The following is a 25501-nucleotide window of genomic DNA, read 5'->3' as shown; positions in this document are numbered from 1 at the left end:
TTGGGAATTTTTTGTTATTCTATAAAAATCCCAGTTTATGGGTTTGAGAAACATTGTTTTGAGGCAAAGCAATTGCATTGCAAGTATTTTTCTCCACAAGCAAGAGATTAATAGAGCTATTCACTTGTGCAATGCCCCACTGTAATATTCTAAAATTCCTCAGTGTGAATCTACAAAAGATAGCTAAGCCTTACTATTACAATATTTATAATTCACTTTAAAATACTTCTGCATAGACTATGTGGTGAGCTTATATATGTGGATATGTGCTGGCAGTACCCTAACTATGAATGTACATCTCAGAAATGGTAGATCCGCCCTTGAAAGAATCTAATCAGTGACTTCCAACCCTGCCTATACGTTAGACTCTGAGACTTTTATAAAGAATTTAATAGGTATAATATTTTGTTTTTACAATTATCATACAATGAGGTTGACCTTTTCCTTTGTTGCTGTTGTACAGTTTTATGTGTTATACATGTAAAGATTCATATGAAGCTCTCACAATCAGAATATAGAAGATTTTCACCACCCAAAACACTCCCTTGTATGTATTATACCCCTTATGAGTCATACCTCCCTGCCAATCTTGATTTGGTGAGAGATTTTTTAAAAGTACCAATGCCTAGGCTCTGCCCTCAGAGTTTCTGATTAAATTAGATGGGTTGGTATTGGAAATTATTTTTTTAAGTTTCTTTGGTGGCTTGAATGTGCTTCCAGGCTGAAAAGCTGGTGCTCTCACCTGGGCCCAAGTCCAGAGGCTGCTGTTGAAAGATCTTCTACTCACTTCAGCTCAATGTATTTAGTTATATAGGACCATGGATATTAAAGACTTTCCTTTTTCATTGTAGAAATGAATGCTGCTCAAAACATGAGTATGCGCTGGAGGTAGTCTTGCACAGGCACCTTCCCTGCCCACAAAATAGTCTGGGCACTGGGGGAGCCCAGCATCCATTGCAGAAGGCTATGGGCTGCATAAAGGAAGATTGTCAGGCAGGATCTGACCAGACATTTAGCCAAATTCTGTCTGTAGAATATTACAGGATCATCAGCAAATCCTTTAAGCCTCATGTCTGTCTACAGTGCCTAAAAGGATAGATATCTGAGACTTCCTAAAAGTTTGTAGTCTGTTTCTGCTTACCTGTAAATGTTTGCTTTGCAAATTTAGTCTGAGACTTGCTTTCATTGTAATTTACCATCTAATAGAGCGAGAGACCCAGGTTTGATCCCTGGGTTGGGAAGATCCTCTGGAGAAGGAAATGGCAACCCACTCCAGTACTCTTGCCTGGAAAATCCCATGGACAGAGGAGCGTTGTAGGCTACAGTTCATGGGGTCGCAAAGAGTAGGACACAACTGAGCAACTTCACTCACTCAGAGTAGCTCAGATGGTAAAGAATCCATTTATATTGCTGGAAACCCCAGTTCGATCCCTGGATTGGGAAGATCTCCTGGAGAAGGGAATGGCTATCCACTCCAGTAGTCTTAGATTTCCCTGGTGGCTCAGACAATAAAGAATCCACCTGCAATGTAGGATACCTGGGTTCCATCCCTGGGTTGGGAAGATATATTTTGGGCTTCCCAGATGGCTCTAGTGGTAAAGAAGCTGCCTGCCAATGCAGGAGACATTAGAGACATGGGTTTGATCCCTGGGTCAGGAGGATTTCCTGGAGAAGGGAATGGCAACCCACTTCAGTATTCTTGCCTGGAGAATTCCATGGACAGAGGAGCCTGACGAGCTACAGTCCATACTGTCACAAAGGGTCAGACATGACTAAAGCAACTTAGCAGGCATGTACAGAGCAATATTGGGGGAAAACACAACTCTTTCAAGCTTCTAACTTATAAAGCAGTAGTTCTCAGTCTTAGCTGTACATTAGAAACACCTGGGGAAAATTTTAAATCCTGATGCCTAGACTATAGCCTAGTACAAGTAATTCAGAGTCTCTGGGAGTGGGATCCAGGTTATCACTACTTTTGAAATTCCTCAGATGTGTAGCCAAGGCTGAGAACCACTGTAAAGAGCCTACTGATATCTGGCACAAATAACCTAATAATTTTGGACAAATAAATTGGCTTAGATTTTTCAGCTAATTAAGCTGAACTTCATTTTCCCTCACCTGCACATCTAGCCCTGGCAACGGGCTGGATGCTCAGTTACACCGTGCTGCTCTGCATCACCTCCACCCCTGGCCTCTCCACTTAGAGCCATAAGCATTCTTAGAAGATGTAGTAGTTAGCTTCAGTTGTGTAACCAGTTACTCTAAAACCTAAACAATACGCATTTATTATCTCATAGTTCCTGTGGGATAGGCATCTAGGAATGACTTATATAGGCAGTTCTGGGTCAGGGTTTCTAATGAAGGTTACAGTCAAGCTGTAGTCTGAAGGCTTAATGGGGCCAAATGGTCCGCTCTAAACTCACTCATGTGTCTGTTGGCGGGAGGCCTCAGTTCCTCGCTGGCTATTGCCCAGAGGCCTCAATTTCTTGCCACATGGATGCAGGTCTTAACATAAGGCTGTTTGAATACCATCATGACATGGTAGCTGGCTTCCAAGAGACAGCGCAAGAGGAAGCTACATTGTCTTTTTGACCTAATTTCTGAGTCACACCATCACCCCTTTTAATTTTGTTAGAAGCCAGTAACTAAGTCCAGCTCACACTCAAAGGAAGGGAAATTAGACTCCACCTCTTGAAGGAAGATTATCAAAGATAATCTTTTGTGGCCAAATCTTAAAACCACCTCAGAAGATAATTGGATATGGCCGTTGTTGTTCAGTCACCCAGTCATGTCCTATTCTTTGCAACCCCATAGACTGCAGAATGCCAGGCCTCCTTGTCCCCCACCATCTCCCGAAGTTTGCCCAAGTTCATGTCCATTGCATTGGTGATACCATCTAGCCATCTCACCCTCTGATGCCCTCTTCTCCTTGTGCCCTCAGTCTTTCCCAGCATCAGGGACTCAGTCAGCTGTTCACATCAGATGACCAAAATTCTGGAACTTCAGCTTCAGCATCAGTTGTTCCAACAAGTATCAGGGTTGATTTCTCTGAAGATTGACTGGTGTGACCTCCTTGCTTTCTCTAGCACCACAGTCTGAAGGCATCAATTCTTTGGTGTTCTGCATTCTTTATGGTCCAGCTCTCACAACCATACATGACCCCTAGGAAGACCATACCCTTGACTACACCGACCTTTGTTGTCTCTGCTTTTCAACATACTGTATAGGTTTAAGGAAACATAAAAGGTGCATTACTTTTATGGAAGAAAATGTCTATTTCTATTAGGATTCATCAGCTGAACAACAATCAGACACCTACAGCACTCAAAAAACTGTGAGTTGAGATCACAAATTGCATGATTTTTAATACTTTAATGGGCAGCCATGGAAGCTGGTTTCCCTACCTTCAGTCTTTAGAAGGAGAAAGAATATACCAGACCAAAGAAGTCATCCCATCATATTCAAACCCCTGTTTTCCAATGTCTTTAAAAGACATGTACTTTACAGGGAATGCTATGCATGTGTTAACAGATAAACAGAAATGACGTTTAATTTCAAGCTCCATTAGAAACATACAGGGAATTGTGAGAACAAGGTCAGCCGAGATGGTAAAGGACGAAAGCATTTCATTCCCAGTTACTTAAAACAGTGTACAAATGCAGCAGCTAGGATAATGTTGGGTGATTGCCAACTCAAAATTGAAGGAAGGATTGTAGGAAAGAACTGGAAGGCCTTGATACCTGAAGATCTTAAAATGCTCTATTTTCTGTTGACATAATTATTTTTACAGCAAACATTTGGGTCATTTAAACTAGATAGCTATCATCTGTGGGCTGAATCTGGCTTGCTGTCTGTTTATGTAAATAAAGTTTTATTGGAACACAGCCATGCTCATTCCTTTACACATTGCCCCTGGCTGTTTTCACAGTACAGTGGCAGAGTTAAGTAGTTTCAAAAGAGGTTCAGGCAGTAAAGCGTCTGTCTACAATGTGAGAAACTTGGGTTCGTTCCCTGGGTTGGGAAGATCCCCTGGAGAAGGAAATGGCAAACCACTCCAGTACTCTTGCCTGGAAAATCCCATAGACTGAGGAGCTTGGTGCAGGCTACTATCCATGGGGTTGCAAAGAGTTGGGCACGACTGAATGACTTCACTTCACTTATGGCCCACAGGGTCAAAAGATTTACTATTTGGCCCTTTACAGATAAAGTTTGCCAGTCTTTGATATAGACTAAAGTTGAGAATATATAAGTATTCTTAACTTCATTACAATAATACCAACACTTTTGTGATGAATTCCCTGGGCTTAAAGACAGATCCAAGAGAAAAACATGATGATCAAGAGACTGGCAAAAAGCAGGGCCATTATTTATTAAAACTTGCTACATTTAGGGTGATATGACTAGAAGTTAATGAGAGTATTTCCTCTTGTTACATAAATAAAAATACAATGTGGAAGTCAGTCAATATTCTTCAGTATATAATTGATAAAAACGAATCTTAAACTAGTTCAATGGGACAAAAGGGACAGAAACCTTGGAAAATAAAATTAAAGTCAGAACCTGGGAATCTGAGCACCATTCTCTTTCTTTGTGATTCTGTCTCTCTCCCGTTTTCACCTTCCCTCTGCTCCTCCACTCCTGCCCCAATCCTATCCCTCTCTGTTTTGACTTCATTTCTTCTGCTTCAACTGAGTTTTTTCCCATGTCATCAAGGAGCGTGACTTCTGGAAGCTCCACATGGATGATTTCTGTCATCACTAGAGCAGCCAAGAGAACATTTCTCCTATCTAGCCTCAGTATAGAAATCAGAAGTAGAGAATTAGTATAGAGACAGAAGATGAAGTCCAATGATTGGTTTGGAGCCTACTCTAGCAGTTACAGGGTTAAGCCTTTCTGCAGATGAAGAACAAAAGGAATGGTGTGAAGACAAAAGGTCAACCAGTGGATGGATACATAGCCGACTCCATCATACCAGCTGGGCCTCCTACGATAGTTAGTGACAAGACCCAAGGAAATTCGAAGAGGATGTTGCATCTGTTTTTTGGCTTAGGCATGGCTGTTATAAATTGAAATTATTTAATATATTCTGATTTGAAAATGACTCTAGGTTTCACAGCTTCATCCACTCATTTCTCAGGACATTATTTATTCTTCATGTTACAATTGATGCTTCATAGAAGACAGACATACAGTGTTACATCTTCCTTTGACCATATCTTTCTCAGGTCAAGTAATTGAAACTTTTTGGTTCTTCCTCAAGACCCCATGGCTGTGACTTCTTGCTTTTTACTACTGTTACATTTATTTTTGCAAAATTTAAAACACGCCTTCTTAATATATGAAACTCAGAATGAGGCACTGGATAAAGATCCATACAACCCTGGCTGTATGTAGAATTAACATTGGAATCAGATTCACTGGGAAAGACTTCCTAGCTCTGCCATTTACTTGTATGATCGTGAAATAATCAATATTCTCATTTTATGGGTAAGGATTTTGAGATTTCATTTAGTAAATATATATTGAAGATCTTAGTGCTTGGGTTGAGGGAACGAGGAAACCTTCACAGAACATTTATGTCAAGGAATGCACAGACTTCTTGATAGTCTATTTCCATATTCTGTGGGAGGTACCATGATATGAAACACAGGATGCTATAGGGGAACAGAGAAATATATTCAACCTAGAATGAATATTGGGATGAGAGGTGGACACGTCTCAGAATTGGTATTAAGGTGAGACTTAAGCAATGAGCCAGGTAAAGAGGGGAAAGCAAACTGATTGAACAGTGTTTGGGGGGGGGAGCAAATTTATCATGCTACAAGAGACCACAATGATTTAAAGGAACTGAACGTTAGTCAAGTATTAGTCAGGAATCTTCAGGTGGCAAGTGACAGAAATCCATTTCCAACTAGCTCAACTGAAAAAGTAGAATTTATTGGCTCATTAATCAATCTGTGGGTGGACCTGCCCAATATCAGGGATGGCAGGATACAGGGACTGAAAAATTGTCACAGCTCTTTTCTTCCCTCCCTCTGCCTTTTGCTTGTCTTTGCAGGTTAGGTTTGTTCTCTACCTCTGTAGACTATTTTCTCCACACAAGTGAGAAAACAGACATCAGCTGATGTGAATTTACAAGTGGTAGCTTTGCTATTGGAAGGAAAGAGAGATGCTCTTTTCCATTTGGTCCAGCCTGCAAAAATGGCAGTAATCGTGCAGAGTCTGAGATTCACCTTACGAGCTAATGAGTTAGCCTGCCACAGTTCCATGGATGCTAGTACAAGACTCTAGACTGCTCGCTTAAAAACAATTATTTCTCATGGCACAGAAGGCAACGTGAACTTCGTGTTCACATCAGTTCCTCCTTGGTCCCCTAGGGTTATGAGGTGGATGTGGAACACCCCAGGTCAGAGGATGCACCCACATTGCTTGTGTCACTCCTAAGGATCTCCGATCTTAAGAAATTCTCCATCTTATAGAAGGACTGCTAGTAAATCTGCCCAAATTTCACCCTGCGGGGAGACATTATCTTTTTTATTCCAGCCAGGAACAAACATGCCCTCTGACCTAGTGGGAGATACTATCTCTAGCAGCTGGCTGTTTGATAGGCAAATACCCTTGAAAAGATTGTTCAGGATAAAAACTCACAAGATGTATAGAAGCACCGTGGAGAATTGCCCTCCAACAAAAAAATCCCAGGGAAGGAATTGAATTGGTGTGTCATGAATCATGTGCCCATTTTGGATCAAGCACTTTGTTCCGAGATGTGGGGTAGTAGTATCGGCTCTTGTCAAATCAACTTCCCACCCAAGGGTAGGAGTCAAGGTCAGTTACTAAGACATTAGTGTTTGACAAAGATGAGTCATACTTATTATGATACAGAATTAGAGTATAAATTACAAGGCTGAAAGGGTTAAGATGGGTTATGAAGAAATATGTCAGTCATGTTAAGGAGTTTGGAACTTTTTCTATGTGCAACAGCAATTTATTAATTTTATAATGGAATAGTGTGTTATCTTTGGAAAGATCACACTGACACAGACTTTAGGGACAGGAAAGGGTAAACAAGGAGAAAAGTTAGGGGACTATTACGGTAGTCCACGTAAAAGATAACAAAGGCCTGAACCAGGACAGCAGGGTTGAAAAGAAATGGGCAAATGATATACTGGTAACATCCATAGGGAGAGAAGACAGAATCAAGGACAAACTTTGCTTCTGTTTTGGGAAACTTTATGAACTGAGATGCAGAGCCTAGAAAGAGAAGTAGGTTTCAGGAAGGCAAGAAGACAAATTCAGCCTTGAAAATCATAAGTTTAAGGTAGGATGGGTCACAGAGAGCTAGGGTGAGGAGATAAATTGGGAGACATATCCAAGACATGAGAGAGAAGTGCACTGGATAGAGTAGAGTCCAGGACAAAAGCTGAAGAGCACTGATATGCTAGGGGCCGACAGAAGAGAAATCAGAGGGGGAAAGAAAAAGGTTGGAAAAGAGTAGCCAGGATGGTTAGAAGAAAACTAGGAACAGACAGTACAAAGGAAGCCAATAGAAAATTCAAGAGCAGAAATTGACTTTTTTTTTTAATGCTGTGCAACCTGCCACAGGACAATGTACCAAAATGATGTAATGAGAACTAAAAGCAAAATAAAGAACTCAAAGCAGTTTAAACAATCTCACATGCTTCAGGAAACCAAAATTCTTCTGTTGTAAGAAGGGAATTCCATAAGCCTTAAAAGAGCACTGTGGGGATAAAGTAGACCCTGTTCTCCCATTTCTCACAGTAAGAAGACAGTGTGTCCATCGTTTTCCTTTATCACAGTGAGTCACTGTGACCTCCACGTGGCTCCGATTATACTCTTATTCCTAGATCTAACTCAGTCACTCTTAAATATCCAGTTATTCCATTTGTACTAGTATTAATATAGCTCTTTTTGCGCTCCATGTGCCTCCACACCCTCCCCCACCTTCTTCTTATGTCACTGATACCAAGTCACAGATTAATTGGCAAGGCAAATACAAATGACATTTTATTTCTGCTCATCTCATTAATATAGATCAGCTCTGGCTGATTAGTTCTCCTCCAAACACTGGCTAAAACAGGTCTGTAACTTGGTGCTATACAGAGCAGAATGGTTTGTGATTGCTTTGCTTTTCCAGGGAAGACACAATAGTTTTTGTTTATTTTGTGCGTGTGCACATGACACTGTCTCACACTCCTTTTTTCTTCCTCCAGAACTGGCTCAAATAAAATAAACATTCTTAGCTCTTTCTTTAGAAAAAGGGGGAGAAAAACTCATGTGCCAATCCAAGCAGAGAAAGAGACAGCAAAACAGGAATAGATTTGGAAAAGCACTTTATAATTCATTACTATACATTGGTAACTCTTAAAATTTTTCCTTCTATGAAAAAGAACTGAAAAGTGTTGTAAGATCAGAAACTAATAAAAAATCACATACTTTTAGAAGATTTACCACTTGCTCCTTTTCATTTTATTGACTATTACCAAGTTTCAATGTGTTTCAAATAATTAAATACTGCAACTGGGACATTAAAAATACAAACTAATTTACCAAAATAATTGTATTCTGAATATTATGTACAATATTATACATTTTACATTACATAAAGGGTTTTTATACATAAAGGTAAGATTTGATTCATGATTACTGAAAATCCAAAATACATTTGAACAAAGCATTCCTATGCATACATACATAATCACTCATATGGGATAATAAAAAACCATACATGAGTGTGGTTATTAAAAAATAAAATTACATTCATACAATAATAGTACAAATTGAAATCAGTTTTAATTTGAAAAGTACTATTATAAAACCACACACATATGAATGAATGATATAACCTAATTCTATTTAGTTAAAAATTTTTATACTTGAGACTGAAATATGTCTCTATCCCATGGGAAATTTTTGATTTTTAATTTTAAGGGATTTGTATAATTCATCATCATTAAACGTGTATCCATGGATATAATGCAGACCTAATCCCAGCAAACAGAAAAGTCATGAGGGTCAATCATATCACCTTCTGTACTTCACCATATAGTTTTTGAACAATATATTGTTCAGTTGTACAGTTTGGTACTTCTTCATATTCATGCTTGTCATCAGTGATTAAGTGTTGAGGCACAGAGTTTACAGGGAAATGTGTATTACTGTCAAGAATTAGATACTAAAACAAGGCTATCACTGGGTGACTACCGAAAAAAAGAAGGGGTGCTCATGTGGAAAATGCCACCCATACACACCAAATTCGTTATTAAACAACGTTGTCAGTCCTTTAAAAAGGTTAATATGCTGATGTGTCATACCTTGTTTGAATCCTGAAATAGCTAAGTCCAGAAGAGTGCCATGTAAGTTTTAGTACTATCTCACTTTTAAATTTAATTCAAGAGGAAGACCTGTGATTTTAAGTAAAATCAAACATTTCTCTAATTGATCCGAGAAGCCTGAAAAACAGTGTCTTTATAACAAAAATGTCTTTCTAATTGTATGTCACTGTCTATGAATCTTATCCCAGAGATACACAGACAGGTGAAAATTCTATCAGAACTATACATAAGAACCTTGGAAAGGCACCAATTAGTAAATTGGCCATTCTCCTTAAAATGTGTATAGCATTTTTCAGTATTCCCTATCTTGAAATTCTGCATTTCATCAAAGGCAGACAGCAGAACACTTGGAAACTGGAAGACAGAGAAGGAACAAGTTGAAACATATACAAAATCAAGGTCTTTTCCAACACCACATAATCTGCGAAAAATGAGATTCAGAGCCTAATGTCTGCTATATCATTTTTCTTCTCGTTCAGGTCTTGCTTGAATATAAAAAGAAGCTCTAACCTAGGTTATCAAAATATATTCATATAAATGTATGAGCATTTCTAATACAAAAGTTAAAAAAGGTCTAAATTTTTAATTTTTGTAATTAAATATCCTAGAGTTCAGTAGGCAGATTTATTTTTGAGCAGCTTGAAAAGAATCCGACAGCTGAGCTCTGCCTGTGAAATCGGGCATGGCTACATTTCAGCTCTTTGCCGTGACTTCTCAGCGGCAGCAGCCCCATCCTCCTCCTCGTCATCCTCCTCCTCATAATGCTCCTCTCGGCCTTTGGGGTGGTTGTCATCTCGAACTTCTTGCTCTTCTCCTTCATTATTTTTCTCATCGGCCTTAAAGTTAAAAGAAAAAAAGGAAAACTGAGAAACAGGACACTGAGTTAGTGGCATAAATAATTCCCTCTTAAAAAAAAAAAAAAACAGAAAGAAAACAAGTGAAGAAAATATTCCAATAGGCAAGAGTGCTACTGTCTTTTCTAATCTTCACACTGTCACAATTTCCTAATTCCCAATGTTACACTCCATGGCACCTTAGATGTGCCCACTGGGATCTTTCCAACCACACATAGGCGTCTCCTCCTCACGTGCACAGAGGCACACATGTGCAACAGAAACATGTACATCCTACACATACATTTTCATCATTTTCACCATAGGTCTCTTCAGCGTTATGCTCCAATTCCCTTTTCTTCTCCTCAGTCAAATCTTCCTGAACCTAAAACAAACCAGAGACATCAAGTGGACACTTGGATCATTTCAACACTTGAAGCAACATATTGTGATTTCCAAAAAGTTCATTCGAATCAGTAAAGACAAAACTAAACTAAAAATAAATCTGAAAAGACAAAGATTTGACTTGTCTATTAGCCATGAATAAATGTGTAACATACTTACTAAAAAAATTAGTGTTATTCAGAATCTAGGACTTTTGTGTGTTGAGTTTCTGATTTGTTTGAATAAGGGTTAACACTCCAAGTATAACACCCTGAAGAAATTCACCTTATAAAGTTAAAAAACTCCTCTTTTCCAAAAGAGAGAACTGTGAAAGTCTGAAAGTTCTGACAGAATGTAAGTTCTTGTGAAGAACAGGAACCATCAGTCTTACTCAACTAACTGCCTTCAATTCCTAGAGGCATGCTTGGCATGCTGCAACTGCTTAATAAATATTGTTGAATAAATGAATCAATGAATGAATCAATGCAAAAAAATATCTGCTCTTACAGATATTTACAAGTCACAGAAATCAGGCACCACCACCTACACTCTGGTGTAATAGAGAACAGAGAAAAACCTGTATACATACATTTCTATAATTAAGAATAAACTTTTTTGGCTAAAATATCTAGAACACAGAACATAATCATTTCAGTTTCTTCATAGAATAGTTATTAAGCTACCTCAAATCCCTGCATGTCTTTGTATTCTAACACATTTCTGTTTTAAGTAGTTCTCTTTCATGTATGCTATTACTATTATGTGTCATTGATTCTGATTATCTCAAAATGCAAATCAGAGAATTCAAATATTTTTGATCATTAAATCTCTATTTAATAATCACATCTATGAAAATAGAGGGTGATATATTTTATAACTTAACTATGACAATGGCATAAGAGTAAGTCTTGAGTAACACAAAATTACCTAATTTGTGTGTGTGTGTGGGGGGCAGTATATATGTGTTAAATATCCCAGAAATGGGCAAGAAAAAGAAAGTACACTGGTGTTATAATTAAGGAACAACAAATTAAGGGCTGCATCAAGGTGTCCATAGCCCAGGTTCAGCAGAATGAACGGCACCCATCAGACTCACTCTGGAGGGACCCTGACCTGTTAAAAGTCTACAAAGATGAACCTTCAAAGATGCCAGCCTTCATGAGTCTTGTCTAACCAGTCCATTGTTGGCTGGACTCACAGCCCCTATACCACACTGGAATCAAATAAATACATTGCGGGGACAGATATAGAGGATATTTTGTATTTACGTGTCCTGGTAGAGCGAGCTATAAAGAAGACACTTCTGCCTCACCGTAGGCTGTAGCAGTGGCCAATGACATCTCTTCGGCCCTTAGTCACGGAATGACAACACTCCCCAGGACATTACAGTGGAAACAGTGAAGCACTTACTGCCGACTGTACTAAGGTCTCACTAATTGAAAATTGCTAAAGTGTCCCAGTTGATTTCAGTGAAAAGACACGTCTTATATGGCCTTTATAATGAAAATACACTAGTGAACAGTAAATACTGTAGTTGGGGCTGGGAGGGAACTGCCTTGAGACTGTGGTACAGTGAAAAGAATAAATCAGGGTTAGCACATGTTTGCTATAAAGGGCCAGATAGTAAATATCCAGGCTTTCTTGGCCATCAAGTCTCTGTAGCAATTACCCAAGTCTAGCGTAGCAGTGGCCTTAGACGACATGTACACAAAAAGGCATGGCTTTTGTTCCAGTAAGGCTTCACTTATAAAATAGACCCAGGCCTGTAGCCTGCCAACCCAATACAGACCATGGAGTCAGAGAGAGCTAGATTAAATCCTTGGCTCTGCAACTCTCCAAGCTGTATAAACAATAAGGTCATTTGTTTTTACTATGAAAAGTTTCAAGCACACAGAAAAACAATGATTCAATAAACTCCCTAATAGCCATCACCAAGGCTCAAAGGTCATCTCAATGTTGCCATGCCTGCATCACCTATCACTTTATTTTCTGATGAATTATTCTTAAAAATTCTAGATATCATGTAATTTCAGCCCTACCCATCTCTAGACACATTGCACTTTTCTTATATAACCATAATGCCATTATCACATCTAATAAATAATTCCATGGCATCATCTAATGTCTAGTCCTTACTTACATTTTCTCAATTGTCTTAAATATGTCTATTTACATCTGGCTTGTCCTAATCTAAACAAAAGTCATATCCAACACCAATTCCACTTCCTTCTTTTTTCCTTAATGCTATATTATTGTCCAGTAAAATGACCCAGACTCTGGATTTCTTTGCTTCTTTGAGGTGTCAGTTATTTCTTTAGCCTCCACATTTCTTACAAAAGGAAGTTAGTTAGCTTAAAGGCTTGAATGAATTCAGATTCAATTTGCAAAGTAAAGATTTTTCAGAGATGATGCTGTAGACTTCATATTTCCATTATATCAGGAAGCATATACTGTCTGCTCTACTTTTAGTGAAGCTAAAGTTGGTCAGTGAGCTCAGACAGCTACAGCCTGATCCCTCCATGGTAAAATCCCCTGACCTCCATTAACCTGGTGATGTCATCCACTGATGACTGCTCCTAAATCAACTGTTTTAATTAGGGGTTACAAAATGGTGACTTTCTAATTCCATCATTCCTTCTGTATACACTAATTTCTAAAAAGAAAAACTTGCCTGTATCAACTAGTTAGTTACTATGCTTTAATGTAATGTGCATATGCGTGCATGCTCAGTTGTGTCCTACTCTTTGTGACCCCACGGACTGGAGCCCGTCAGGCTCCACTGTCCATGGAATTTTCCAGGCAATAATACTGGAGTGGGTTGCCATTTCCTTCTACAGATCTTCCCAACCCAGGAATCGAAGGCATGTCTGTTGCGTCTCCTGCACTGGCGGGCAGATTCTTTACCACTGAGCTACCTGGGAAGCCCAGTTACTATGCTTGGTATACTTAATTATGATAGCTTTTAAAAGCAGACCTGAGTAGGGTCTAATCATGGTTCTAACAATAACAAGCTGTGTGACCTCTGAAAATTTATGTAACCTCTTTGAAGTTCAAATTTCTTATCTGTCAAAGAAAGGGGTTAGATAAAAATCAGTGATTTTTAATTTTCTGTTTGTGTGTGTGGTATGGTGGGGGTCAAGGACCGCTTTAAGACTTTGATGAGAAAGTCTTTAGTAAGTAGGCACCTAGACATACATCATTTTGCAAAGAAGTCTTAAGAGGTTCAGACTTCTTTAAACAGTGTATTCCTGAAACATCAGCATTCCTGCAAGCTTGTGGAAAAACTCCGATTCCTAGGTCCCACACAGGAACAGAAGCTCCAAGAGTAAGGTCTGATCCAGGGATCTGTATGTTTTACACACTTTCCAAGGGGATTCTTATCCACAGCAAAGCCTGAGAGCCACTTGAGTGACAATGAATGTCTCTGGCTAGAGAGATAAATACTGTTTCATGAGTTCTTGCCTCTCTTGGAACCTACTGTAGAAAATTTAGGTTGTGGATCAACTGACAATATAAACTGAGGTGGAAACCATTGATTTAAATTACTCTTTAATTTAGGTATTGCACAAATGAAAATTTTATAATTTTTCAAATTTATGAATATAACTTTTCTAATATTCTAGTAATATATTCTTTACATTTGGGGGCAAGAGTAATTTAAACTCATCTTAAAGGCATTACTGAAATGGGACAAAATGATATGGAGTTTGTCATTTTAAAATATGTTTAGACTAATAACTGCCAAATGTTACGTTTTTTACAATGTGGACATGCCAGTTATGTCTTCCACACTTGACCCTCTTTATTATCCTGCTAAACCTGATGGAAACATTTTCTTAAATATCTCCCTGAACCATTGCTTATTACTCATTCAGTTCAGTTCAGTTCAGCCATTCAGTTGTGTCCGACTCTTTACGACCCCATGAACTGCAGCACACCAGGCCTCCTGGCCATCACCAACTCCCAGAGTCCACTCAAACCCATGTCCATTGAGTAGGTGATGCCATCGAGCCATCTCATCCTCTGTCGTCCCCTTCTCCTGCCCTCAATCTTTCCCAGCATCAGGGTCTTTTCAAATGAGTCAGCTCTTCACATCAGATGGCCAAAGTACTGGAGTTTCAGCTTCAACATCAGTCCTACCAATGAACACCCAGGACTGATCTCCTTTAGGATGGACTGGTTGGATCTCCTTGCAGTCCAAGGGATTCTCAAGAGTCTTCTCCAGCACCACAGTTCAAAAGCATCAATTCTTTGGTGCTCAGCTTTCTTTATAGTTCAACTCTCACATCCATACATGACCACTGGAAAAACCATAGCCTTGACTAGACAGACCTTTGTTGACAAAGTAACTCAAATTACTCATTACTAAGATCTAATGATTTAGGCATTTTAGAAAAAGTCCCTATGTGATGTGGCAAAGTCTAATAAATAGCAAAAACAAAACAAAACAGATCTCTTGAATCTGAATGGACTTGGCTAGCTACCCAGTCCCCATATGTATTCACGCCTTTCTCTGATGCATCAAAGATCTTAGGAGGTGAGCCAGGAACTAGAAGGATGCCCTTAAGTAACCAAGAAGCCTAAAATCCAGAGAGATGGATGGGACATGATCACGGAAAGAGCTTCAATCTGTGATGGACACCGCTGCTTGCCGGCTAATGTTTAATAGAGTTTCTGCCATCTGGACAGTTTCTTGATGTGGTGATTCCCAGGCCAACATGCCACTAAAAGGCAGCCAGGAAACCCTGTACCTGTTCTTATGTGAGTGTTCAATCTGGTTTTACTCAGATTGGGGAAACAGAGCACTTGGGTTTTTCACAGTAGTCATTTAAGCTCTCTATATTTTTAAACATTTAAATCATTTTAAAGTACACACAGCACTTTTTGGCAATGTCACAGTTTGTCTCATTTGCTCATAAGGAGATTAAAAAAATCTGTAAAGTATGCAACACACGGATGGCTTTTCATAGGAATGTCTTATCATAGGAATGTCTTTCTAAGGATCCCAAAGCAAAAACAATCAATGCTTGTTAACAGTCGTTTTTAGATCTTAGAAGGAAAACACTGTTGCACTATGATAAAAGAAAGCAGGGAGAGGGCAGATTTCCTAACATCACACTTGTTTTGGGTTTCTGTACCCTCAAAGTTCAAGTCACAAGTCTGATGGGCTGTGCCTCTGAACAGGTACAACCTGGCAAGATGCAATTCCTCCCTAGAGGCAAATGTGACAAGAAGGCAGGTTGATGGTGGACTGGAAGGGAGGGGAGCCAATGGTGGCAATGGGCCTTACATCTCAGGGGTCAGCTGGAAGCCTCTGAGGCTTAAGGAAGAGAAGAACGATGCACATTACCCTGCATTTTACAGTTTTGAGTGCTCACATACACGGCACTCATAGACAACAGGCTATGTATTCTCACATACAGCAACCCTCTTTGTTTTTCTCATTTTGCTGCACTCCGCTGAGAACTTCGTCTCTATTACTAGGTCTTGACTGGTATATGGAAATTCTCCCTCAGCAAGGGAAGAACTGAGAACAGTGGAAAGAGGTGGGAAAATCCAATAACTAAGCACCTCAGGAACTGCCAAAAAAATAAAATCCAGCCTGAACAAAGGACACTTAGAGGGCAGAGGGGAAAGGTACCCAGGGAAGGAGAGGCAGGCTGGGCTTCTGCTGAGAGCTCACATGGTAGCCACACTAAAGGAAAAGGTGTGATGACCTGAGTCTGCCAGGGTCAGAGAGTGGGGACAGAGGTGCCGAGCTCGGAGTTCTGGGCTGGGCACTGGGGGGGCCTCTGCCTGTCACCATCCTCCTTCCCTCCCACCTCTCTGCCTTTCTTTTCTATCTTTGATCCCTCTTGGATCCCACATTAACTGATAGAATACAGAAGTAAAAAAAAAAAAATTAATCAGTAAATACTGATTAAAATTTTATGTTTACCCTTCTGAATTTTTAAAAAGAAGTCAAGGTGAGCCTCTTCTCTTTTAATCCCTAAAAGATCCCTGACAGCGGACATAATGAAACAAGTAATATTAGTCCAGACATCCTGTTACAAGAGAGGTCCAGATGAATATCTTTCTCTTGCCATATGTCTTCATATTCAAGGCTGCCAGGTTCTCTAACACTCTCTTCTGATGATATGGCTCAGGGGTTTGAGCAGGATGAACAGCAGGATGAGAAAAAGGAAAGAGAATAAGAGGATCAAGGCAGGTAGATTGCATGTAAAACTACAGGTATATGTTGCCAATGTCTGCAAAGAACGATGTTCTTCTCTGTTTTCCTGGTATAAAGACAAACTTCAGCATCAGCTCTGAAAAGCTGACAAATGCAACCAGACAAGGCAGCAGCCTTAGCCGAGGGAGCCCTGCCCTATGAGGCAGAACACGGGCCTCTTAGCAGGCTCTCAGGTAGGTTCAGGCTGCCACTTGTCCATCCTCTCCTGCCGCTCCCCGTAGGGCCAGAGTCACACATTTGCAAAGGCCTGGTTGAGAAGCGCCTCTGAACTAGGGCTTTAATTTGCTAGACCATTTTCTGGTCCAGAGAGACACGGAGCCTGGGGCCTGGGCCTCATCCATTTCATATTCCTGTGTTCTGAGCTCCAGTGGTCCCTACAGTACCCTTCTGAGACTAACCAGCTCAACCAACAGCATTAATCAATCAACTACACAATTGTGGCACTACACACAACACTACACACTACACACAACTACACATGGTAGATGCTCCACGAAGCTAATTTACAGTAATATGCGAGGGGTTTGCAATAAAAAGTTAACTAAAATGAAATGCTAAGAAATTCTACCCAAATGCATTTTACTCAACTGAGCTCCTTACCTATTTTTCCTTTTCTTCTTTGTTAAATTTAAGATACTAAATTTTTAGAAGGGAAGAGGCTAAAAGTGAAAATGTTTTACATGTCTGGAGGGTGTTAAGTGTGTTCTGCTAGATACCATGGGGTGTCGCTATGAGGCAGGAGCAGTGGCCATGTCTACAGAGAAAGTCTCTGAGGTTTGTCCAGACTCTCAAGGGGCAGAGCTTTGTTCTTCTTTCTTGTGAGGGAAAGAGACAGGAGAAAATATTTTTACAAAGATCACATAAACCTAGGTATGCCATTCCTGGAAGGTCAAGTGTCTTCTTAATTCAAAATTTCTAGGGAAAACAAGAGAAGAGAATTCTATCATCCTGTTTTTATTATCTTCCAAACAAATGTCTCCACGGCTATGGTCCATTTCTCCTCTAAACCATCCTTCCTTATCTAGCCTACGGCTCTCTAAACCTTTCTATGAAAGCCCATTCGGAGAGGTTTTTTCAGGTGAGTGTGAGACCCCAAGCAGTCTGGCCCCCTGCCCTCCCCCTTCCTACCTCCTCTTCCCCTTCTTCCTGGTACTGCTCATCCACGTTGTCCTCCTGCTGGTCTGGGTTTCCTGCCATCTGTTGAAACAAAAGGAGAGGTTCAGGTTACTGAACACTGGAGATGCATTTTCCAGTCGTCTGGGACAAAGAACAGACAGGCCACCATGAACAGTGCATTTCAATGCCTCAGTGGGCAGGAAATGATGACTAATCACTCCCAACAAAGCCCAGGAAGCCCATGACCCACTCCTTCTGAGTGCACACATTGCATGTGAGGTAAACTTCCTGTCCACACAGGTCATAACTAAAACCTTTTACATAAAACCTGGCATTTATAGGGCTTCCCTGGTGGCTCAGATGGTAAAGAATCAGCCTACAATGCAGGAGACTTGGGTTTGATCACGGGGTTGAGAAGATCCTCTGGAGAAGGGATTGGCAACCCACTCCAGTATTCTTGCCTGGAGAATCCCATAGACAGAGAAGCCTGGTGGGCTATAGTCCATGGGGTCGCAAAGGTTCAGACATGACTGAGAGACTAACACTTTCACTTTAGGCATTTATAAAATCCCCAGGTTAATACAACCCAGCAATCCCACTGCTGGGCATACACACCGAGGAAAGCAGAACTGAAAGAGACACATGTACCCCAATGTTCACTGCAGCACAGTTTGCAATAGCTAGGACATGAAGCAACCTAGATGTCCATTGGCAGACGAATGGATAAGAAAGTTGTGCTACATATACACGATGGAATATTACTCAGCTGTTAAAAAGAACACATTTGAGTCAGTTCTAATGAGGTGGATGAAACTGGAGCCTATGATACAGAGTGAAGTAAGTCAGAAAGAAAAACACCAAAAAGTGTATTAACGCACATGTATGGAATTTAGAAAGACGGTAACAACGACCCTATATGTAAGACAGCAAAAGAGACATAGATGTAAAGAACAGACTTTTGGATTCTGTGGCAAAAGGCAAGGATGGGATGATTTGAGGAAATAGTATTGAAACATGTATATTACCATATGTAAAATAGATGATCAGTGCAAGTTTGATGCATGAAGCAGGGCACTCAAAGCCAGTGCTCTGGGACAACCCAGAGGGATAGGGTGGGGAGGGACGTCGGGAGGGAGTGGGTTCAGGATGGCGGAACACATGTACAGCCTTGGCTGGTTTATGTTGATGTATGGCAAAAACTACCACAATATTGTAAAGTAATTCACCTCCAAATAAAATAAATTAATTAATTAAAAAAATAATAAAATCCCCAGGTTAAAACCACCCTCCATCATGGCACCCACTTACCACCAAATGTTCCTCCATTTCTGCATTCTGTTGCTTTTGGTGACTTTGTTTTTGCTCTTCATTTTCATCTGGCAAGTTTTCTTCCCTCACTTGCCCGGCTTCTTCAAATTCATCCTCGCCTTGATTATTAGGGTCATCTGCTGGGTTTATATCCTCTACAGCTGCCCTCTGTAAAATTTTAATGAAAAGCAAGCACCACTTCAAAATCCAGGATCAAGTTTAATTTCATTTGAAAGGCCACAGGCTGACAGAGAATTAAATTGTCCTTTACCAGACTGCTCAGGTCTGTCCTTACCAAGACTCACAGATACCCATCCTGCTGTCCAAAGATAAAGCCTCTGCTTTGTCAGAGACGGATGCATCAGAAAGAAGTTCAAAGAGCACTTCTTTCCTGCAAGTGATTCCAACACAGTTCTCAAAGCTCCAATGCCATAAGTAATATGAGCATAACTAGATGACAAGAAAAACAGTTAATGAAAGCCAAAGGACCAAATAGGATGAATCATTAAAATTAGAGATTTAGATAGGCAAATGGTAACTGCTTTCACCAGTTCGTCAATTTTTACAGACCAGTTATTCTTTGCAAACCAGCTGATGTAAGCGGGTGAAAAGCAGTTGAGGAGAGACGAAGCCCACACCAGCAGGGACCCAAGAAGAGGGCCTGTGAGGAGACAAGAGGAGGCTAATTCAAGAGCAGGCCATCACATTCTAGTGTGGATCTAAGAAGCTAAGAGATGTGAAGCTAAGAGATGCTGCACTGATAAGACACAAAATAAGAGGGAATGGGCTTAACTTCTGGTGATATAAATATTTTGAAAAATACCTCCCCCAACCCATCCTACCTCTCAAGTAGTTCTCGGTTATTGTGTTCAACAAATGCCCTTCATATTATCAACTTTAGAATTATCTGGATGTCCCACTTATGATCGCAAAGCACCTTTCAAAATCATATACACCCTCATAAAGATTCAGATTTTTAGAGTGTGAGCTGGGCGGAAATGATGATGCTTGTAGGAGCGTCCCTGATCACACTGGGGTCATCAACAGGACACTTCACTGAAGCAGCAAATGCTTCCCAAAGACAGGGAAGCCTGAGTGAGATTTAGTCTCCAGACCACAAAATTCTACTTCAATTCACTTCAGAGCCTTGAACATGTTCAAGAGCTCACTGCAGTCTCAGCTGATGTATTATCTGTACCTCCCTGGCTAAATACTTTGTTCAAGAACAAAGTGACACTTTTCTTGGGGATACAGAGTGACAAATCATAACCTTCACACTAAACTCCAGTTACTCCACAATCTTGTCATATGGATTTCCTTTTGTGTGTTATCAATAAACTGTGTGGAAATATAGGGGAAATGTAACATGTTTTCTTCAGGGCAAAAAGTACTGAATGTCCTTTGCAAAAGTTTATAAAAATATACAGATTAGCTCTAACTCTAGCCAAGTAATAAAAAAGGTTTAATAGGCACAGTTGTTAGATATTAAAAAAAAAGGATGATTCATTAAACCTCAGTGAAGCTAGACAAAAATGTTCCTAATTAAAAAAAAAAAAAAAAACCAGGTGAGACAGAGAGACAAGCAGGCTAATAATTTCTAATTAAGGGAAGGCACAGTAGAAAGGCCAACATTTCCCAACGTGTTATCTAGAGCAAATCAACCGATGAAAGGAGAGTGAAGGATTATGCAGTCAGGTAACCAATCAAGACAGACAGCATTTCCCAAAAGTCAGGAACTGGAATACCCACCCTTCCCCTGTGCCCTCCATCGCTCTCAGGCTCTTGCATACTCGCTCTCTTGCTCCTACACATCCTCTGGCTCTCTCATACTCTCCTGTTATCTATAGCTCTTATCCTTTCCTGACAATATTTCAGGGCTAGGGTTCCCTGGAGCATACTTGGAGAACTGCTGATTGAGGAGCTAGTGGGTAGATATATCCTACCACCTCTCCGTGCAAGTCATAGGGGAAAGCCGTTTCCATCGAGGTTGCTTCAAGCAGCTCGGGAAGACTTTGTCAGTGCTTATCAAGAAAGAGTATCAATCCTCCTCCTCTCAGTCCATTGGACCAACATAAACAGGGCCCAGAGGACAGCAGGACCCAGAGGACCACATTCTATAAATGTGGTGGTTGATTTGCTAGCAAAAGATGACAGGAGAGCTACAGTAAGTTGTCAAAATCATCTACGCCTAAGTGCAAAGACACACTTACAGGCAAGGTCAAGGTCCCATACCACCCAACTGAACTGGGAGACTTGGTCCTTTCTTGCGTAAATGAAAAGAATAGCTTTGGTTATTATATCTCTACTTGTTAATACTCTAATTTTTCTATGGCAATATGGTATCTGGGAAATGTTTTTCATTTCTCAAACCTCACATTCTTAGCTGTGTGTTTACTGAAATAGTCACCGGACTGCTGAGAGATTACACAGTCGCAGGACACACATTCACAACCGAGCAGACTGCTCAGCGTGCTCCATGGTGGCTGACCTCCTTTCTTGGGTTCTCTCTCTAATTCCCACATTTGCTTTGTTGTGTTTTCTTTTTCATCTTTCAGAATTACTACATACTACAGTGCCTCTTTTTGCTCTTCTATTTTAATTTTACTAAAGTCCCCAGAGGGCAACTCCCTGGATGTTTTCCCTGAGCAACCTTTAACCCATTCTCATCACACAAACACCCCATGGTTGACAGTTAACAGTTACCATATAATTATGTAAACCACGTGGAGCTGGAGTTACAGAGTCAGGTAAACCTTTATATTTCCTTTCTGCCTTGTGAGTTCCCAAGGGTCATGACCGGATGAGAGGACACTTACATCTCCCTCGGATTCTGGGTCAGCTTCATGGGGCCCTTGTTCTTGCAGCTCATGTCCATTCTCTGGGTCTTCTTCTGCCTCGTCTTGGTGCTGGTTATCTCTCTCATAGGCTAGCAAATCAAAGGAACCCTTGTCAGCCCCAGTGAACCAGACAGGATTCTTCCCTTTTAAAGCCAAGCCAAGCCAAGCTACTGGTGGGCTTTCCTACAGACCACATCACTCACTCTCTTCTTTTAGGTTAGCTCAACATAAAGTACACGTCTCAGCTTTTCTGAAAGTTATCTTTTTCCCAGTCCCTATATCTACAGAGACAATGTGGATAACTGACATATTCTAACTCTCTAAAACACATGTTTACAACAGAAGCTGAATTTTACCCCATTATGCCAAAAACAATGATAGAAACTTTCTCCATAAAATAAAGCCCAATCAATTGAACATCACTAAAATTATTGACAAAATTTTGGTAATGTCAGAGAAAATAGCAAGGTACCAAAAGAAGAAACGGATGCTATTTCAGGAAATGAAAGAAATGGTAACCCCATTTGTGAAGCTCAAAAACAAATTCAGCCCATCTTGTGTTCTCTGAGGTGGTAGTGATGATACCACAAACATCACATATTTATACTCACACATTTACTTGTTACTTTTTGAAAAAAATATTTCAATACAGAGAATTTAGACAAGAACACACACACAGATATCAGAGGAAAGGTTAAATACATGGAGAGTATTTAGCCTGTAGAAAATAAAGATACAGGTAACTTACTATTATGTTTCAAGTGCACCAAGGGATCCATTAAATAAAAGGGAGAACAAATGGTTCTCTAGTCTTTACTGATAATGGAACAAAAAAGCTTCAAGTGTTGCATGGGGGCACATAAGGAAAACAATTTCTTGACTATCAGAGCTATAAAATATCAGAATAGGCTATAGAGGGAGTTCGGTAATCACCTTCCATTAGATTCTTTAAGGAAAGGATACACAGCTAAGTGTTAGCGTTGCCAGAGAGACGGTTATTCTCTAGTTCTGCTATCACAGTAGGCAGTATTTGTTAAGTGACATATAGATGTGTACCACGAATGAAAGCTACTAGTGACTTAATTTGAAAAACTTTCAAGGTAATAATCTATATGTCTCCAAGGTAAGAAGAAAATGTAGAGGTTTCCTAAAGCCTAATATTCCTACGACAATGTGCTAGAAATAAAAATAAGTATTAACGTACAAGAAGTTTAGGGGTTTCCCAGGTGGCGGCACAGCGGTAAACAATCTGGCTCAGCTAAACAATCTGCTTGCCAATGCAGGAGACACAGAAGATGAGAGTTTGAACCCTGTGTGGGAAGATCCCCTGGAGTAGGAAATGGCAACCCACTCCAGCATTCTTGCCTCGAGAATCCCATGGACAGAGGAGCCTGGTGGGCTACACTTCATGGAGTTGCAGAGTCAGACACGACAGAGCATGCAAGCAAGCCTTCCATGTAAGAAGAGTAAAGCACTATTTCCTCTCTACTTTAAAATGGCAGAGAGCAAACAGATTATCTTGGGTTGATTCAGGCCATCAATGTGAACTTTTTGGGAGGATAAAGGAAAACATATCAGTGACAACAAAAGACATATGGTGCACAAATCTCTGTACATATAGGTACCCTCCACTTTTTGAAAGTTTGTTTTATGCCATTTCGCTTTTATGAAAGATCTATATTAGTACCTGTTTTGGCTAACTGAAAGAAATCGGAAGAGGATGTTCAATTTTATGAAAATAGGTGAAAGCAAAAATAGCCATTTAGTGTTTCATTTGTAGAGAGAGAAAGCAGGTATGGAGGCAGCACACACCTGAGCAGAGAAGCAAGAATGGCACCACCCACCTCCTTTCCAGGACCTACATTCAGCATCTCAACCTCACACCCCCAGAGCTCTGAATGTGCTGGTGAGCATCTGTGCTTTATCTCAATTTATTTTGTGTATCCGTTAGCAAGATGTGTCCTATGGTAATTGTTTCTTCGATCTACACCATTTCAGCTTACAAACAGTTTCAAAGGAACACTCTCAGAGAGCAGGAGAAACCTGTACACAGGTATGCATATGTCTCTGAGTTGACATTATATATTACCCAGCAGTTTTATTAAAACATTCATCATCTAAGAGGCTCACCACCTCCTTCCTCTTCCTGGATGCCCTGGTCCTCCGCTCCCTGAACGATATCATTATCCACAGCATCGTAACGAGCTTGCTGCCTGCAAGGAAACAAACAGTCATCAACTCCGGGACACTAGTAGCACAGTTTGACATAAGTCGTTTATCTTTAAAGAGAGTTACCAATGAATTTTTCAAAATTCTTTTAAAAGCCATAAATATATTTCCTAAATGTATCCAATTAGGTTTAATAAGGATTCCAGGTACACTTTCAAAGGATACCTTATAAAAGATAAAATGCTTTTCAAAAACTAAAATGAAGCTAGCACAACACCTGACAGGTTAATTGGAGATGTAAACTGTTACTTTCAGGCAGAAAAAAAAAATGTTGATTATTTTGGAAGTTAAATATTTAGAATTTGATTTTCAGTTCAGCCTCAGCTCCCATGAGCAAGAGGAGCCCCTCCAGTTCACAGGGAAGGACTACGAGGAGCTGTCTTTAATCTGCCTGTGGACACTGGAGGCCAAGCTATCCAGGTCGGTCAGAAGGCTACCGTGGCTGCTCGGGGCGCTGCAGCCGGCCCTCCTGGAGCCCATCCTGCTGCTGTCGGGCTGTCTCCCTGGCGAGGAGCTGCTGCTGCTGGTGCTGCCGTAGCAAGTGTCCCTGCAGCCGCTGCTGGTGCAGGGCCTCCTGCTCCTCCCTCAGCCGCTGGGCCTCCTCCGCCCGCTGCACCGCCAGCCTCTGCTGTTCCAGCTGCTCCTCATACGGCGACTGGAGTCTGGTGACTGGCTTGGCTGAAGGATGCACCTGGGGAACAGTGAGCAAGAGCAGTCGGGTGCCCTGGGTCTGCCCTTCACCCATTTCTCATGACACGGGCAGAAGGCAGGGCTGGTTTATTAATACCTCTCTGTCAGATCAACTGTCTTGTATGTTAGGTCCAACACCACCCACTGCCGGACTCCACTGCTAGTTCCCTACTCTCTCTGAATCACCCTTGGCTTCTTTTAGCAAGAAGCTTGGCTTCCTTTGACCTTCCCCTGCTGTTGGCATTAATGCAGATATTTTTAATGTGCTCCCTCTCAAATGGAAAAGGACACAACAGAAGAAATGTTTCAGCTTTAATTAAATGTATGCTCAAAAGACTTTGGTATAAGTGGGCACTTAATAACCTCAGACTAATTGGGGCAATGTCTGAGCTGAAGTTGAGGCTAAGGCTTTTCCATGAAGACCTGAAGACTTTGGGAAGCTAATTAATTCCAGCAAAGCATACACCAATCTCAGGCTAAGCAGAGCCAAAAAAGGTCAAATTTCAGGTTAGGGTGGAG

The 25501-nt window shown here is 40.6% G+C and overlaps 1 protein-coding gene across 5 annotated transcripts in view; it reads right to left on the bottom strand.

The window, feature by feature from the left end:
- Positions 1 to 8364: 8364 nt before the first annotated feature.
- The window catches only part of GOLIM4 (golgi integral membrane protein 4), an 83853-nt gene continuing 66716 nt past the window's right edge, over positions 8365 to 25501 (bottom strand). For 3 of the 5 annotated variants that reach the window (XM_005201743.5, XM_005201744.5, XM_024990891.2), the window contains 7 exons: positions 24730 to 24983; positions 24194 to 24276; positions 22043 to 22152; positions 19227 to 19394; positions 17931 to 17999; positions 10491 to 10571; positions 8465 to 10189 (listed from right to left, as the gene is read on the bottom strand). In XM_005201743.5, the coding sequence (XP_005201800.1) occupies positions 10040 to 10189; positions 10491 to 10571; positions 17931 to 17999; positions 19227 to 19394; positions 22043 to 22152; positions 24194 to 24276; positions 24730 to 24983 (915 nt within the window). In that variant the 3' untranslated portion in view covers positions 8465 to 10039. Of the gene's footprint in view, positions 10190 to 10490; positions 10572 to 17930; positions 18000 to 19226; positions 19395 to 22042; positions 22153 to 24193; positions 24277 to 24729; positions 24984 to 25501 lie in introns of all 5 variants that reach the window. The other 2 variants (NM_001205553.2, XM_015472769.3) reach the window with 2 other exon arrangements.

The sequence above is a fragment of the Bos taurus genome, chromosome 1 (assembly GCF_002263795.3).
Source record: "Bos taurus isolate L1 Dominette 01449 registration number 42190680 breed Hereford chromosome 1, ARS-UCD2.0, whole genome shotgun sequence".
Lineage (NCBI taxonomy): Eukaryota > Metazoa > Chordata > Mammalia > Artiodactyla > Bovidae > Bos > Bos taurus.
This window is presented reverse-complemented; position numbering and strand designations above follow the sequence as displayed.